Here is a 17,450-nt window from a genome sequence, read left to right on the forward strand (position 1 = left end):
CTCAGCTCCCAGGGTCGAGGGCTGTGGTGCTTTCAGAGTAATCCTTAGTCACTGGTTCCAATTCCAGCTCAAAAGAGAGGGGGTTTTGGGGTGGGCAGGAAGGTTCCTGCTCATTACTGGGCTTCTTATAGGACCCCTGGCAGACACCTTGAGGGACCTCAGGAGTCAAGCCCGGGGCCAATCTCTCATTTCACACCAAACATTGTCCCCAGTTACCTCTGCCAGCAGGAGATGCCTCTGCCATCCCTGACCTCCACCAGAGGTAGTCACCAGACACCTCGCTTCTGCAGCCAAAATGGGGCAGGCATGGCTGTTGCTATCCTTTAGCACTCTGGAGAATGTGCCAGGAGACTGACATGAGGTAGGTGACCACAGGGTAACAATTCACTGCAATCTTCAGCAAGCAATGCCAGCGGGCACCCAGTAACACTGAAATCCCACTCAGTCCAGGAGATAGTAGGCAAAATCAGAACTAAAATCATTTATCCATGACAAATCTATGGATATCCATCCAAAATAGATTATATTTATGGAATACTTAAAAAAGCTAAACAGACTCCAACCCTTACCCATCCAAACCAGCAAGACCTCTCACCTGTCACCAGCTGGTGTGCAGGTGATTGCCCTGAGAAGGTACAGTGCTTCCTTAATAGCTTCCTCTGCACATCACGGCTCAGGTTGCATTCATTAGGGTGCTCCTGATATGTCAGGTCTCATAGCCAATTCTTTGGGCTCCTCGCAGACTTTAATCTGAAATGCATCTGGAGTGGCTGCTCATTCCCAGGAACTGCAGTCAGCTGTCCTTCGCTTCCAGGGAAGTACAAATGTCTCTTTATCAATCCAGGTGTCACCCAATCAGGCATCAACTTGCCCTGAAGAAGGCGACAAATCTCCCATCCTTCCTCCGGTGACTTCTTAACATGTCCCCTGTGAAATGGTCTTTACACCTGACCAGCAGTTCGAGGGAGGTGATCCTGCCCCTCTACTCCGCTCTCATGAGACCCCACCTGGAGTACTGTGTCCAGCTCTGGGGGCCCCAGTACAAGAGAGACATGGAGCTGTTGGAGTGAGTCCAGAGGAGGGCTGGTTAATAGGGATCTCTGTGTGAGGCCAACTTGGAAAACTGGAAGGAGAAAGTTTGCAGAGGCAAGACACTATAGCAGGGTAAGAAAGGAGACCTCACACATGCACAACAGTAAGCCCCGGGATGTTCTCTGCACTGAACAAGCCCTTTGAACCGATTCCCCAAGCCTAGCACAACTCCCTTACCTCCCCTTCTACTTCACAGCACCACAGCAGCCTGCTTTTCCTCCTTCCCACATCAACCTTCAGCTCCATTATCCTTTTCCATGAAGGGAGCGGTCTGTCTCACCCTCTCCCTGAAAAGACAAGTCCTGTCATTCAAAGAGCAGCCCCTGCTTGAGCAGGCAGAAACTGCTCCCCTCGCTCCTGATCCCAGCACTAGCTTGAAGCAAGATATCTCCTCCATACCAAGGCTGACTAGGTGCACACACTTTACCATATGCCCCCCATACCAGGTGGTATGCCCACCATACCCAAATGATACCAGGCAGGGCAATGAAGAGATGTTTACATTATTACAGAACACAACATTTAGCGGGGGGGAGGGGAAGAAGAAAGAAAATGATGGCATTTAGGCATCAAGCCGATGCCGTTTCCATCAGATCAGTCTGGCTTAGCACTTGAGCCAAGGCATTGTTAGCTGGCAAGGTAATGCTAAAGGAATTACATCATTCTGATTTTTGCCAAGAGTGAAGGGCCAGCACATCTCCTGGATGGGGAAGAAATAGGAGGGCCTTCATGCTAAAGTGGTATACCTCCCTGGAAGGGAAGAATTTGTTTTTTTAGGAGGAAATTAGACATGACAGGCACTTTGTTCCTCCATGAGGAAATACTTCTTGGTCAACACAGCCTGAGGTGTAAGGTGTGGAGGAAGATAGGTTCTCCAGTCCTCACTGTGTCAGGAGAGCCTGCGGCAAAATGCCTGGATATGGGGGAATGGCCTTGCTGATTTAATCTTCAAAGCCAGTAACTGAAGTCTGGTTTTCTCTTGTTTCTCCACCTACCTCTTTTATAAGTTTATCTATCTTGGCAGCTGTGAGTAAATGTTTTTATTTGCTTTGTGTCTTAACCTGTCTTGAATTAAGTATGATTTCAGTGTAATTGGATACTAATGACTCGTACTTTGCCAAAGGATGTGGTAAATCTCCACGTAGAGCTTGGGGCACCTTACAAGCACTCTGGGTTGCCAGCTTGTTCTCCATAATATCCAAAGCATTACTGAGTGTACCTTCCTTCAGCTGCAGGACCCCCTGGATCAGCAATAGCCAGGAGGGAAGAAGTATCTTCTAGAGATGTATCACCCCTTCTCGTTTCCAGGTCTTAGCACTCCCTCCCCGGGCCACCAGCCTGATTTCCCAGCTCTGGCTCCAGCTTCCTCCTGGCATGAGGATGGTTCCCTGCTTGACTAAGGTTTTGTCTCAAATCATTATTCTTGGCCGCAACCCCCTCCTGGGTTCGAGAAGGGTCCTCACTGGGACCTGCTTTCTGAACTGCAGGACTCCACAACACAGCTGTTCTTGCATGCAGTACGTGCTCCCTTAGCCAAAACTGAGTGGCCTTGTTTGCTTAGAGCAATTCTGCTAGAAGTGCATGGAAATCTGAGAAACTACTCTTTTCTAACATCATCCTTTGTCCCATCATCGCTGCAGGAGCAACATCCCTGGGATCTCTGAGCAAATACGTGGAAGCCCGCTACCCTGCCTGGCCTGAACATGTGGATCATCTCTCTGGCTGCCAGCTGGAGGAATAGGTGCAAATCCAAGCTGCCCAACTAGAAAAAGGCACTGCCTCCACCCCTGCAAACTCCTGTTTGCAATTACATTCTTCCTGTTGTTATATGCCACCAGCCATTTGGAGACACTCACCCCCTTTCATTCACTTTGTGGCTTTCCAAGATTAATTTTGGGAAAAAAACCCCAAACCCACCTGCAAAACAGGAGCTATTTGCAAGTCTCTACTTATTAAGGAGCTGCTCCCCTCTGCGCTTACCCCTTTGCACTGGCCTGGGGCAATCAGGAGGAATTTGGCCTTCTCTTCACCTCCCACCTTACTAGCACCTGCAAAAAATAAAGAGAGCAAGAAAGAAAACGAAGGAATGATGGAAAGAACCGATTGAAAGTGAGGTGTCTGTGGAGGCAGATAACAGCTCTGCCTCTCACCTACTGGATACCTTCTCCACTGCTCACACCTTGCTTCCCACTCCATGTCTTCTGCTTCGTTGTCTCAGCATGACCCTCCTTCTTTGGGCTGCACTTTGACAGGGAACTGCAGGCAGCTGAGCTGCTCTGGCCAGCGGGATGGGGCAGCCTGTACCTCTCACCTTACTCGTGCTGGCCATGCCTGCAAGGTCTGGGCCCCTTGTTTGCACCAGCTGAGCTGATTGACCTCACTGACCTTTAGAAAATTGCCCACTTCTTTGCTGCATTACCAAGTTGACTCAGGTGCCTGGAGTGGCCACAGACCACCAGAGCAAGGACAAGGCAAGTTGTGTAGCTGAGTGCAGTGGAGAAGAGGGGAGAAGTGGGACTTCTTTACTTTGGAGCAAGGAGCTGCCTAACTGGCTCATCCTCCTTTCAAACTTCACCTTCAACATCCTCGTTGTTATCCAGAACATAATGCCCTCAGTACCCCGCAAGATGGTCCATGACTTGAAGGAGCGCTCATGAGCAAGTCAAGCCAAAAGCCATCACTTATCACAGTAGTCTGGCAAAATCACCGCTGCTGAGGGACGTACAGTAGCAATGTGTGTTTGGATAGGGTTATGGTGATTAACATCTCCAACAGCTCCCAGCATTTTCCCTGGCAGCCAGTTATGTGAATCCCATCCTGCTCCCAAGGAATGGAAAAAGAAACCATTCGTGTTTTTTCATGCTCCCAAATGTCCAACACTGGCTAACTGTTTTTTTGGTGGTGGTTTTTTTTTTTTGTTTGCCTAATGAAGCTAAGGCTAAATATGCAGATCTTGTTTTCAGCAGCTGGGCTCTCTCTGGTACAGACCTGTTTATGAAGGCCTGAACAGATAAGTGTCAGGCCAGAAATCAAACAGCAATCAAAAGCTACCATTGGAAAGAACCCAGCAGCTCACTGACACCCAGGTTATTATCAGTGATGGGCCAACACATTTGGCTGCTATAACATCAGCAAAGGACTCAGAAAAGCAGGCAGCAAGCGTCACCAAGGAATCCTGAGACTGAATCCAAAATGTTATAAATCTGTGTGGTGTTCCCTGGCTCTCACTGGAAAAGCAAAACTTGCTTTGCATCTGATCGACAAGGAAAAACTAGAAAACAAGTTCTGGGATGTTATGGCCTTTGCGGGGCATGCCAAGTGACCAAGACCACAGCCACCAGGGCACTGGTCTCCTTCCTGTAGCACCAACGTGGTGCTCTGTATGGGTTCAAAGGCAAAGCCCCTCTTGGTGGTCCAAAGAGAATTGTCTGAGCTGCAGGAAGAAAATACGGGGTAGAGACCAAGAGTAACTCAGAGCTTGGGGCAGGAACTAACGTGCAGTCGTGAGTCAGGCACACTGTAACGGGAGAGGTATCGGTGTGGCAGTGGAGGGTGGGTTACCTGGAAGACAAGGTGCTGATGCTATCTTGGTATCTTCAGAGCTGCCCTTACCCCTCTGAATGGATTGGTTCTGCGCCGCATCATGCAGCCTGTCCCTGCCCTGTCAGCTCTGGGGTCCTTCTGTGGAGGCAGGACCAAGCGTGGGGTGAAGGCTACAAGGCTCTTCGGCTACAGCATCGTGGAAGCTGAGGCAGATCCCACCTCCTCCTCCCACCAGCTGGGATTCCTCCTCCAGATACCATGGGAGCAGACAGGTTCTGCTGGCCCCAGGGGCTGCTGGGGGTGGGGGGAACAGAGTTTATGAGCAAAGGGGTATGACACAACTCCCAGCATTTGGGAACCAAATGACATTATGATGTTTTTCTATTTTCCTTTTGGCATAGATATTACAGCAGGTGACATGATGTGACTTGTTCCCAGCTTACAAAGCTCATCATCACGGTGGAGCAACATCAGATACGGAGCTTAGACCTGGATGCCGGTGGGAAAATGGGATTTCCACAACCTCCGCCTGCTACCTTAGAATTCCCATTTCCCCCCTCCCCAGGAACAACAGTGGATGGCGACCAGGGCGTGCAGGACTTTATTCCTACCCTGCAACCCCGCGTTTTGGCGGTGTTGGGCCCCCGGGTCGCCCCCCCCCCCCCCGGGGGCTCCGAGGGAGCCCCCGGGGGGGGGGGGGGGGGGGCCGACCCGGAGGCCCAACACCGGCCGCGCTGCCCCCTATTACCGGTAGGGGCCAGTGGCGCAATGGATAACGCGTCTGACTACGGATCAGAAGATTGTAGGTTCGACTCCTGCCTGGCTCGGTGGCTTCACTTTTACACTCCCTGTAGGCTTGTGTTTTCCCTGAGATTCCCATCCTAACCGGGCACGGATGGAGGGAAAACTAGGAAAAAAACCCCAAACAGTTGGAAAGCTGGAGGTGTGGATTTCCTCATTAAGGGATTCTTTTAATTAAGTTAATACCCACGTATCCTGCTCAGCATCCTTGGGAGATTTCAACTGGGTCAACTCCATCTCCAAAGACATTTCTTTAAAAAAAAAAAAAATCTTGCTTATTACATGGTTCTTTCCCACCCTTCACAACCCCACTGGGAACCTCCAGCACCCAAGTCTATTTCCAGCATCTTCCACTGTCACGGTCTGGCTCGGCTGACCGTCACTGCTCCTGCTGCTGAAACGGGGCTGCTCCGGAGAATGTCCTGGGGAGCTAAAAATTATGTATAAGTGCCCAGGATATCAGTCAAGACAGCTGCTGCTAGCTGAGTGAGAACTGGGTAGATCTGATGACCCTGAAATCCCACTTAACTTGAGCCAGGTGAAGAGTAGGTACAAATAGAAGCGTATGCTTACAATACTCATAACAGACACACTGACAAGAGTACCTAAGTCCCACCTATGTGAGCGGCAGGACATCTTGTCCATGCACATGCCACATATCTCAAACTGCATCCATCATCCAGCATCTTGTCATGTGGGAACATTTTCACCATCTCTCCTTTGAAATCCTCCGGGCACTCTGAAAATTGTTATTCTCGTCCTCTTAACTCCCCTGAGGTTGATTCTATTTCACCTTTATCCAGGAGAAAAGGCAGCTTTTGCTTCAAATGCAAACAAACCTTTTCTTACGATGCGGGAGCTGAAAATTTCTCTTTGTTGGAGCAGGTGTCCCCCCCGTACCTGTCAGGCCATCAAACAACCCCTGATCCATCTGTTTGCCTGCCCACCTCGCTCTGGTGACCCAGAGTATCAGAGTGAAGTGTCTTATGAACCGGGTTTTTATAATCTCTGGCATCTTTTGTTATTAAGTGGTACAAATGACTGAATAGGATACATGCACACAGCTCGTTATTGGCCCTTGCTGGAGACCAGATACAGAAATAATTAAGCACTCGCAGGTGACCGGTCACTAATAATTTGTCCTAAATGAAGTATTTAGCAAGCTACACTATCATCCAAGCACTGACTAGGCTGTTATTGTAGTAAAAAGCATTTAGTAAATTTAAATACATGAGCATGTCCTAGAAGAGTGGGAAGCTGAGCCAAGCAGTTACATCAATGTAACAGGGCCATAGCTCAAGAGGCAGAATAGTTGCTTAGCATATAGTAAATCCTGAGACTGATGCCTAAATTTTCGGAGTTTTTTGTCTTTCCTGGCTTTCATTCTGTTGTACTTTTATCTTTTTTTTTTTCTTTTTTGTCTGCTTTCCTTCTCACTTACAGGTGAGTTACACAGAAATGCATGCACATTGATACTTTCTGGGTGGCTGGGAGAGAAAAAATGTCTTGGAGATGGAGGAGGAAAAGAGATGGTCCCTTTGCCAGACGAACAGAATAGAACAGAATAGAATATTTCAGTTGGAAGGGACCTACAACAATCATCTAGTCCAACTGCCTGACCACTTCAGGGCTGACCAAAAGTTAAAACGCATTGTCAAGGACATTGTCCAAATGCCTCTTAAACACTGACAGGCTTGGGGCATCAACCATCTCCTATCCTATCCCATCCTATCCCATCCTAATAATATTCTCCAAGAAAAAAAATCAATCTTGTGGCCCTGGATGGAGCCTGTGCCCTGTCCCACACCGAGCAGTGGCAAAGGGATGTGCTTTAGGACTGTGGATTCAGATTTGACTGCTAGTGTGTGGAAACATGTAGGATAATGGACACCTAAGGAAATGGATGCCTCCCCTCAGTTTTTGCTCTCCAGGGTGCCCCTGCTCCCTGCCAGGCAGACTTTTCACACCTGGATTTCTCCTGAGATAGTTTCCACGAGGGATGAAGTGCAGCACGCTGGAAGAGAAAGGAGGAAGGGCTGTTGGGGGGAGGAGTGTGTGTCTCCCTATACACGCACAAAAACATACTAATTAATAGAGAGGTAGATGGGGCCAGGGACATAATGCATAAAGCATGTAACTACAGAGCTGAAGCTTGCAAGTCTGACTCCTGATGAGCTTCATAAATCTGTTTCCCTGCTGATAATCTTGCTCGTACTATATTCCCACAGATAGTGGGTCTTCCTTGCTCTCGTATCTGAAATCTACCCCAGAAGAACACTCTCACACAGAGAAGAGTGATTCTGGGTTCTTTTGAAAGAGAAAACTTCCATTCTTCCCCCTACTACGCAGACAGACGTGGCCACTTGCAGACACATTTACTCTCTCCAAGCCAGGAGTCATTGCCAAGTGTGTTTTTCTGCACGTCGCGTAGCGTCTGTAATGGAAAAGACTTGAAGGAAAAAGAAAAGAAGATAAATCAGGGGAAAAAAAGCACAGTATGAGTGCTGGCCCTGTTACTTACAGTATCTTAAGCAAGCCCATGTTCATCTGCATTAAATCCCTTGTCTGTAAAGGACCCCCACGCCCTCTCCCACTGCTCCACCTTCTCCCAGGTCATCCCATGAACCCCTTTATGGCACAACCAAAGGCCAGGACCAAACATCACGTCTGTCATCTCAAGCCAAGAGATTGTGGAGCACTTTTATCTACTCCCATCACTCAGGATGCTTGGAGCCCTCATCTGTAAGGATTATCTGGCACCATATAAAGCATAATCAGTAAGGATTATTTGGCACAACATGCAACATGAGGAGAGCCTGCCCAGAGCTGAACTGGCACCCCAAGGATCACCCTGGAAAAGAAGATCTAATAAAACTAGATAAGATTGAGCTATGAATGCCTACTTTTTTATTTCACATAGGAGAATGCCAAATATATATTATTATTATAATATACTACTACTATTGATTATATATAATTAAATTGTTTATTAATAATTCTAATTTTTATTATTTTTAACAATCACATTATTACAGAAAACAAGAAAGTGCTTCCAAAAGCATCACTGCAACGTGGATTTCAATGTTTACTGCAGGGTTGTCACCCCTTTGCAGTATTTTTTTTTTTTTTTTTAAAAAAAAAAAAGGAGAGATGCAAATTGCTTATCCATTACATGTGTCTGACACGGCCCCAGGAGCCTCTGGGGTGTGGTCGACGCTGCCATTCTCTCCGGTCTGCCCGGGAGAGAGGTGGAGGGACGGGAGCGTCCATCACCGAAAAAGCCGGAAAAAAATCAAATTCCCGCAAGAGAAGGGGCGGGGGGGAAGAAAAGGAACGTCTCCTTCGAGCCGGAATCGAACCAGCGACCTAAGGATTCCCGCGGGGCAGTGCCTCTACAGTCCTCCGCTCTACCAGCTGAGCTATCGAAGGGACCTGCCAGCCGCCGCCCAGCGGCCGCCCAAGGTGCCGCCCCCAACCCCGTGCGGAGTTGTGAGCATGTGCCTTGAGAGAGCGGGGTGGGGGGGTGAGCAGCGCATGCGCGCAGAGGGCCTGCCGCGGGAGACGGGTTTGCTGAGCCGGCGACGGTTCGGCCGCTTGCCGCGTGCGGGGCCAGTGGCGCAATGGATAACGCGTCTGACTACGGATCAGAAGATTGTAGGTTCGACTCCTGCCTGGCTCGGACGTATTTTGGTGTCTTGGTTCGCGTCGCCACGCTGCGTTTTCGCTCGCCCGTGGAGAGGAAAACCAAACGGGCCTGGCCTCTCTCCCTCCCCGGCGGGCATCCTGGGGTGGGCACCATACCCCCATCATGCTTACATAGAAGCTTGCAGAGCACAGTGCCCTTAGATGTGCCCCTTTTCTCCTTTTAAATAGGCATCTCCCAAGTCATATGTTCCCCAGAAAGTGTTCCAGGCATGACTCCCAATGACTCTCACATGAGCGTGAGCAACAAGCAGAAAAATGAGGGTCTCAAGGACTTTGTGTGGCATGGTGAGGTGCCCTTCCCTTGTGCCACCTCTCACCTGTCGGCGCACCCTTGTATCGTGACCACCACCAGCGCCGTTCACAGGCATAGCAAAATAAAGGATGGTGATTCCAAACTAACGAGCTACCTCAGTTATTTATATGTAACAACATGAACCACTTTTTATAGTAAACTTGCACCAAATCCACAGACCGTGACTGCTCCAAAGCTGCGGAGTATTCTCAGGTCTAATCACTGGGGATGCCTTCCTCGCCTCTCCGGGTTGCAAGCTGTTCTTTACCCACTGCATAGCTTTTATATACATCAAACCCGAGTTTTTGCAAAATCACATACTTTTCATTCAACTGCACAAGGATGCTCTCGCACTTCTCAAGATTAATCGATAATCACAGGGAAAATAAGTCTTCATCACGGCAGTGTTGCTTCCTGCCTTCCATGATGTCATTTGTAAGACTAACTGTGCTGTATCAGGCCAATGAGCATGCTGCTTCTCTTTAGGGTGCAAAGGATTTTTCCCCACATCATTTATTGGTGCGTTAATTGGGTTAATTTGTTGGCACATTTAATACATATGACCAGACGCATACATAGATGGATTGAAAAGTTTAAGCCTACATTGTGTTTCACTTCGGGAGACACAATAATTCGATGATGTGCCAGGTGTATAAATGGTGCTAAATGATGAGCTCAGGTGAAAAGTCATCCTGTGTGTGTGTAACAGCAACGCCAACGACTAAGAAAACAAATGCGAGCCAGGCAGGAGTCGAACCTACAATCTTCTGATCCGTAATCAGACGCGTTATCCATTGCGCCACTGGCCCCACACGGTAACACGACTTCCTCGCTCTCCTCTATAGGTCAACACACGCCCCGCCCCCGCCCCGCCCCGCCGCTCTGGGCGCTGCCCAGGGCCCCCCGCACCGCCGGCAGGGGGCGCGCCCGGCAGACCCTGCCCCGCCGCGCGGCGAGCCCCAGCCAGGGCTAACGCCCGCCCTAGAGCTGCGCGGCCCCACACATGCGCAGAGCAGCGCCTACGCCAGCCGTACCCGAGTTCTTGAGACCCGGCGGCGCCATGATGTGTAGCTCCCTTCGATAGCTCAGCTGGTAGAGCGGAGGACTGTAGAGGCACTGCCCCGCGGGAATCCTTAGGTCGCTGGTTCGATTCCGGCTCGAAGGAGAAGCATGATATTTTTTTCTCCCTCCCATGCAAAGTGCTTTTAAACAGCTCCTCCTTAACCAGTTGCAGATACGCTTGTTTTTCTCTAGGAGATCCAGCTGCATTGCAAACGGAGCCTCTCTGCTGGGATTCACTGACTTTCAGCAGGAGCTATTGCTGCGGGAGCAGAGGACGCGGCGCCTGCTGCGTGACTGCCAACACCTCGTTAACTTTTAAAGGGAAACAAGATGTATGTTGTTCCGACTCCAGCTCACCACAAACCCTCACAGAGCACGTTAGTGCAGGAGGATACCTGTCGAGATCCCTTCCTCTCATCGCGGTTAATAAGGATGTAGAAATTCTGAGGGGCTTTTCTCCAAACCTCCTCTCCCCCAAACGCCTAGACATTATTTTTCCGGACTAAGGAAGTATCTATACATTTACATGCTGGCACCGTATTGCTTTCCCGCATTGCCTTCCCAGCCCTGGGACAGGTGACACTGGCATGAAGGACTGAGTCCTCTTGTATGAGACTCTGTACCCGTTCATGGCTCTCAAAGGGAAAGGACATGCTGGACGCGATGATGTAGCTGACTGTAGTTCGTGGAGGGAAGGAAGGCGATGTCTGTCATCTGTGGTCTTTCGCCCTGCTTTGTAACAGCACAATGAACCTTTCTTTTCCAATAGAAAATAATGGCACAGAAAAAGAAATCGGTAATTTTAATTGTGCTCAGTTTTGCATGCTTCATTTTTCTTTAATGATTTTCTTCTAAAAAGAGGCAGAAATATCATTCCATGTAGGAACCGCTGCCAGTAAAACTCCCGTGTTATATCACTTCATCACACTGCTTTTTTTTTTTTTTAATGCAGACAAGCATTCTGCATTATATAAAGGATTTACAACATGCGGCTGTAGCTCTGGTTGCTTTGCATAGGTGGTGTCATCTGCTGCAATCCAAGACTGAGTTCCTCTTTGGGGAAACCCTGAGTTGCTGTTTGCCACTTGTCAGGGTGCAAAGCCATAATTTTGGACAGCTGTCTCAACAGCTTCTTTAGCTGTTACCAGAATGAAGTTGTTGATAGTGTGGGAAAGTAAAGGGAGTGCTACAATTCATACATACAACCTTTATTAGTCAGAGTGGTTGGCTGACAGCAAAGGTAGATTTTAATGTATAGTACTTTACATATAAATAAATGCAGCAAAACAGAACAAAAATGTGAGGATCTGTACATTTTAAGAGGATTAATGAATGTGCAACTGAACTTTACACAGAAACAGATCATGTGAGCATACCCATGTTAATGTAAGGAACTTTTCTGAAAAGCTAACAAATGAGTAAGATTGCATCGAAGAGCTAAGTCCTGAAATCCTTATTCATCCTTTCTCCATATGTCCTCAGAATTGCTGGTCCTGACAGCAGTGAGAGAGGCAAATGCCCTGGTACTCTGAAAACTAAGTTTTCTCTTTGAAATTAAACCATGGGTTCAGACACTCAGATTTTTAAGCTGCAAATCCTGGAGAACCCACTCAGAAGCTTGGTCACTGGTTTGTTCTGAGGTTTTTGGCTAACTGAGATAATACCTTGTGGCTCTTCTGTACAGATCCCCATGTCTGTAAAAGGGCTTTGCAAACATGCAGCAGTTTGTCCATCTTTGCATCACATTGCAAGATCGAGTCATAAATCTTTCCCAAGAAAAATATTTCTAGATTCGCTTTAGAAAGAGCGAGTAAGAAGCACATGACTTGCGGTACGTCTCAAGCCCATGGAGATAATTTCCTTGATTTCAGTAAACTTTGGCTCTGGCCAAAGAGTGGGGTCCTGAGGGACATCGAAGGTGGTGCATGTGAAAAAATTCTCCATTTCCTTTTGCTATTCTAGGATTTACCTTTCCCTCCCTGGCTTTAGGCCTGCCCTGTAGCTGCTGTTGAAATCAAGGGTGCAATTCTCAGTGACTTCCATGGGAGCAGAAGGAGGGATTTCACACAGGAAAGGATTCATAGAATCATAGAATCATAGAACAGTTTGAGGTGGAAGGGATCTTAAAGATCACCTGCCATGGGCAGGGACACCCTCCACTGGACCAGGTTGCCCAAAGCCCCATCCAACCTGGCCTTGAACACTTCCAGGGAGGGGCATCCACAGCTTCTATAGGCAACCTGTTCCAGTGCCTCACCACTCTCACAGGGAAGAATTTCTTCCTTACATCTAATCTAAATCGACCCTCTTTTAGTTTAAACCCATTACCCCTTGTCCTGTCACTACTTGCCCTTGTAAACAGTCCCTCTCCAGCTTTCCTGTAGGCCCCTTCAGGTACTGGAAGGCTGCTATAAGGTCTCCCTGGAGCCTTCTCTTCTCCAGGCTGAACAATCCCAACTGTCTCAGCCTGTCCTCACAGGAGAGGTGCTCCAGCCCTCTGATCATATTCGTGGCCCTCCCCTGGACTCAGGTTCTACATATAACATGTAGCTTTACACTAGACATTTCTCCTGAGGCTTTTCCCAACTCTCTGCTGGAAACTACATAGTCACTACACTTTCACAGCGAATTTCTCTCCCAGGCAGTGAAACTTAGGAAATCACTTCACCTGCAGATTTATTACATACTATGTGCTCTCCCTACTCCTTCGTTTGGTGATAACATCTTACACCAGAGCAAACACTGTGCAAAGGGGAATAGTGAAGAAAGCCAAAAGATGCATGTGTGTGAGTGGAGTGAGTGGGTGCTGGCGTACCCCAGCACGTACCCAGTGGCTGCACCCTGCCTGTCTCGCAGCACCAGCACCCCAATGCATGTGCTGTCTGATCCAGCCACTCGGCTACTGCTGGGAACGTGCCTTCTGGGGTCATGTCTCCTCAGCGGCAGGATGGTGTCACAACCCCCCCCTCCCCTGGGACCACCAGGATGGATGGGCACATCCCTCCAGCACTGCTGGGCAGGCAGGACGGCAGTCTGGGTTTACCCACATATGAGTGGCCTCCAAAACTATTTGCAACATGCAACTGAGGACAAAGAGGAGCTCACGGGTAGGAGAGGAGCAAGTGCCTGTGCACAGCCCCAGCCATGCCAGGACTTCCCCTCTTCTCAGGAGCAGAAAAACAGGGGTATTTCTGAGGGCAATGGGAGCATTAGCTGGCCCCGGTGCCTGCACCTGGAGAACAGATATATAACCTGAACTGGAATTAATGGCTTTTAAAATGTCCATGTGCTATGGGGACTTTAAAGAAATGTTAATAGTACTATTTCTTGCCTTTGGAGTTACAGCTAGTGGGATGAAACACACTCTTTTCCCATATATTAAGCTGCCACTGAATGACATTTGATGTGAAAGGTGAGAATAGAAGGAAGACAATAATGTTTCACAACCACAGAATCCAATTTTAAGGAAGGGAATAACACTTTTGACTAGCTATATATTCACTGGTCTATATAATTTAGTGGTACATTATGTCCCCCTTTGGACCACAGCACTGTGATTAGAGGAGGAAAAATAGCAAATGCACAGAACTGACAATGATTGATGTAACATGATCAATAAAGAGAAATTCAGCTGTCTAAGGCTTAAACTACTATGTCAAACCAGTGAAATGCTAAGTTTAAGATCTCAGAGGTATTTCTTTAGCTCTTACAAATTAGAGGCCTAATTTCTTTGTGCTTACTTTAGCCACACCACACTTATCTCCACTGATTTGTGCAGTGGTACACCTGAACGTACATCTCATCCCTACCTCTTTACTCAAAAGCACGCTGTGTGCTCTTAAAGCCCTTGTGGCTGGGGCAGAGGGGAGGACCCAGGCTCACCCCGATGAGCTGGGCGATGAGGAGGACGGTCTCTCCTCTGCTGCTTGCCTGTCTTGCCAAGTCCTTGCTGGTCCCGCAGCCCCGGTGCCAGCGCTGGCATGATGGCTCCCAGCCCAGTGCCAGCAGGACAGCGGGGCTGACAGCCAGGGGCACGGTGCAGTAAGCAAGCCGGTAGAAAGCTGCTGGCTGGGGACCAATTTCCAGCACATTGCAGCTGCAGACGGAGAAGCCGGGGCCGCCCCGCACAGGCGGCAGGCCCGTCCATGGAATGGGGGATCTTTGCCACGGTGCTGTCACCAGCTACAGGGAGAGGGGAGAGGCTCTGGGGCAGAGCAGGGCCAGCCTCCCCCTTCACGAGGTGTTTGCCCACCATCTCCTGGGTTTGCAGCTTGTGCAGAGGAGGACACAGAGCCTACATGTGCTTAGGTGCTGGATGAGGCTCCTGGATTTGGAGTGACCTGTGTTGTAACCACCAGCAGAACGATCCCTGAGCACCTCGTCCAGGCTGAGGTTTATAATTGCCAGGGTTGGGCTCAGCAAGCTGTTAGCTTCTTTCTAAAGAGCATTTTCTTCTGGGCATGACAGCCCTGTCTGCCTTGCCGCTGACATTCCCTCTGAGGTCTGCTAAAGAGCATTTCCAGGGCTCCCTCACAGGAATGTTTCACATCTAGCAAAACTGTTCCATGTGAGGAGTGTTCCCAGGATATGGAGAGATGGAGCCGGTGTGTCTGAAAAGGGACTCAGGACTGTGTCTGCGAGGTGAAACCCCAGCTGAGGGCAGGAAGGAGAGCAACTATACCATACAGCGTATTATTAGAGGGAAAGACTGTGCCGAGCCCGGCAGTTTGAAGCTGTGAGAGACCAGCATGCTGATCTGTAGAGCCCTATACTGACCATAAGTATCCCTGTGCAGGGTGTAGGTATCAACCTACTGGAAGTGGGCTAGAGGGAGATTCTGCCTTGATAGGAAATTACTCTGAGGTTACTCTTCATTAGCTTAAAGACAACTACGAATATAGGCTGCAGAACTTATCGTACGTTTTTTCTCTCTGTGACGCTCAGTGGGAAGCACCAATGGGTCATGTTTGCCTGCTTTAGGAGTCTGTGTGATAGCTCCGGTGGCTGTCCCCTATTAGCTGTGTCTTCTCAGTTGCGTTAGTCGGCTGAAGCACGATAGGAGTTTCTCCATCTAAATTGGGGAGGAAGACAAAAAATACTTTAAGAATCCTTTGCTTGCTACCAAAGTCAGCATCACATTGTTTCATCTGCTGTTGTGGCTATGGCTTAACCTTGGCTTCACAGGCAGCTGTGTGCATACTGAAGAGGCCCAAAATGCCCACACCGAGTCTACAAATGCTCTTACTCCTTCCTTGTCCATGTGTAATGGCAGATTTCTGGGTGACTATTGCTGTTGTTATTAAACTGGACAGTAGCTGTACCCGGTGCTTTGCAGAGATTGCAAGATAAGGGTCCCTGCCTGTTCCAATTGCAAAGTGCTTGTTCCTGCATATGTCTGAATATAATGAGCGCTGTTGTGAGTCAGCAAGCACTAACCTTGACAGTGTTTGTGAGAATGGGCCAGAAATGAGTCTTGAAGAAGGCAAAGTTAACAGTAAAGAAAGAAGAGAGTTAAAAGGAAAAAAAGTGTGTGAGCAGTAATATACTTGAGGGAAGAAATCATATATATCCTGAAAGCCAGCTAGTTAAATAAAAATGTTAAATTGCATTTTGAAGTCTTATGTAATATATTTACAATAGGATTTTGAGAATTACTGTTTTAATGAGTTTGGAACTGCCAGAACCTCATATTATCACTATATAAATCCTTACTTTGTACTTTCTTATTCCATGCAGTTATGTGTTTGGTTTCCCAATATATCTGTAAAAAATATATTTGTTGTAGAGTGGAGGAAAGTGAAGTCCTTACAGAGTTCCCTGATGGCTTTTGTGTTCCCTCTGATAATGAACAAGGTTTGGCTGCCCTTCTCCTGGGCCTCTTTCCAATGCACTGTTTTGCGGGGGGAGGAGGAGGGGACTCAAGCCTCAGAGACTGACTTTTAAAGGTTCAGCCATCTCAGTAAAGTGCTTTCATATGAAAAAATTTGGACTATCTGTATCTTGATACTAGCACAGCCTTCACAGTAATTGAAAACAAATGATGACTTTTTTTTTTTTTGCCAAATGACTGAATGTTCAGAAAAAAATTAATCTGACATTTCCTCCTGTTTACATGACAGTTGATGGGATTAATCATGGGCAAGAGATGTAACGTACAGGAGTAACTTAACCCAGAGCAGGAATCTAATTGCATGCCATACGGCTTCCCCTCAGTGGGGGTAGAACAACTTTGACTCTGTCAAGGTGAAAGGCAAGAATGATTAAATGCCAAGCAGCTTCTCGGTATGGGCAATTCTGTATTTAGACACAAGGTCAAAACCAGACGTATTTTGTAACTTCTAAAAGTATATGAGTAATTAATGCTTAGAGCTCAGCTCGGGCGCAGATTAGTTTGGCAGTTTCAATCCATTTTTAAGGTGCCATGTATTTTCTAGATTTCTGAGCAACACTCCCTCCCACCCTCTGCTGCCTCCAAGTTGCTCATTTTATGGAAGATCATTGATGGAGGGCAGAGACTAGCAGTTAATTTTGCCGTGATGCCCAGATGTGCAACAAGAGAAAAGGACCCACTGCAAATCTATTGCATTGCTTCCAGTTCTGAGCTGACACCTTCCCCAAGTATTTTGCTGCCTGCACCCTTCTAAGATTTGTGATGGTTTTTCATCAGCGCAGGGCCCCATGGTATAATAAACTGTACAAATATAGCCTGCTAATGGAGAGCTGCAGAATGGAGGGGTGGCAGAATTCACAGTTTAAACTGTTTTCTATAGATAGCTCTTGCTCACTGTTCGCCTACATTGGTATCATATGGAGTGCGGAGGAGACAATGAAGTGCTAAAAACTTATTGCTTCTGAGTTGGGAAAGTATTCTGTTATTCAGGTTCTTTTTTTCTTTTTTCTTTTTTTTCCTTTTTCATTTTTACTCCCAGATCTCATTTTCTGTAAAATGGAAGTT

At 47.9% G+C, this 17,450-nt stretch overlaps 1 protein-coding gene and 5 non-coding genes across 8 annotated transcripts in view; 3 read left to right on the top strand and 3 right to left on the bottom strand.

Annotated features, from left to right (window-relative positions):
- Nucleotides 1-5,389: 5,389 nt before the first annotated feature.
- Nucleotides 5,390-5,462, top strand: TRNAR-ACG (transfer RNA arginine (anticodon ACG)). The gene has a single exon. It is a non-coding gene; the product is annotated as a tRNA-Arg (tRNA).
- Nucleotides 5,463-8,774: 3,312 nt separating this feature from the next.
- TRNAY-GUA (transfer RNA tyrosine (anticodon GUA)) lies at nt 8,775-8,865 on the bottom strand. Its single transcript is given in 2 exon segments — nt 8,775-8,810; nt 8,829-8,865. It is a non-coding gene; the product is annotated as a tRNA-Tyr (tRNA).
- A 177-nt stretch (nt 8,866-9,042) lies between these two features.
- TRNAR-ACG (transfer RNA arginine (anticodon ACG)) lies at nt 9,043-9,115 on the top strand. Its single transcript has one exon. It is a non-coding gene; the product is annotated as a tRNA-Arg (tRNA).
- Nucleotides 9,116-10,169: 1,054 nt separating this feature from the next.
- Nucleotides 10,170-10,242, bottom strand: TRNAR-ACG (transfer RNA arginine (anticodon ACG)). Its single transcript has one exon. It is a non-coding gene; the product is annotated as a tRNA-Arg (tRNA).
- A 265-nt stretch (nt 10,243-10,507) lies between these two features.
- TRNAY-GUA (transfer RNA tyrosine (anticodon GUA)) lies at nt 10,508-10,598 on the top strand. Its single transcript is given in 2 exon segments — nt 10,508-10,544; nt 10,563-10,598. It is a non-coding gene; the product is annotated as a tRNA-Tyr (tRNA).
- Nucleotides 10,599-11,691: 1,093 nt separating this feature from the next.
- The window catches only part of DNAJC5B (DnaJ heat shock protein family (Hsp40) member C5 beta), a 44,747-nt gene continuing 38,988 nt past the window's right edge, over nt 11,692-17,450 (bottom strand). For all 3 annotated transcript variants that reach the window (XM_054817549.1, XM_054817550.1, XM_054817551.1), the window contains one exon: nt 11,692-15,566. In XM_054817549.1, coding sequence (XP_054673524.1) covers nt 15,472-15,566 — 95 coding nt within the window. In that variant the 3' untranslated portion in view covers nt 11,692-15,471. The remainder of the gene's footprint in view (nt 15,567-17,450) is intronic.

Source organism: Grus americana, chromosome 2 (assembly GCF_028858705.1).
Source record: "Grus americana isolate bGruAme1 chromosome 2, bGruAme1.mat, whole genome shotgun sequence".
Lineage (NCBI taxonomy): Eukaryota > Metazoa > Chordata > Aves > Gruiformes > Gruidae > Grus > Grus americana.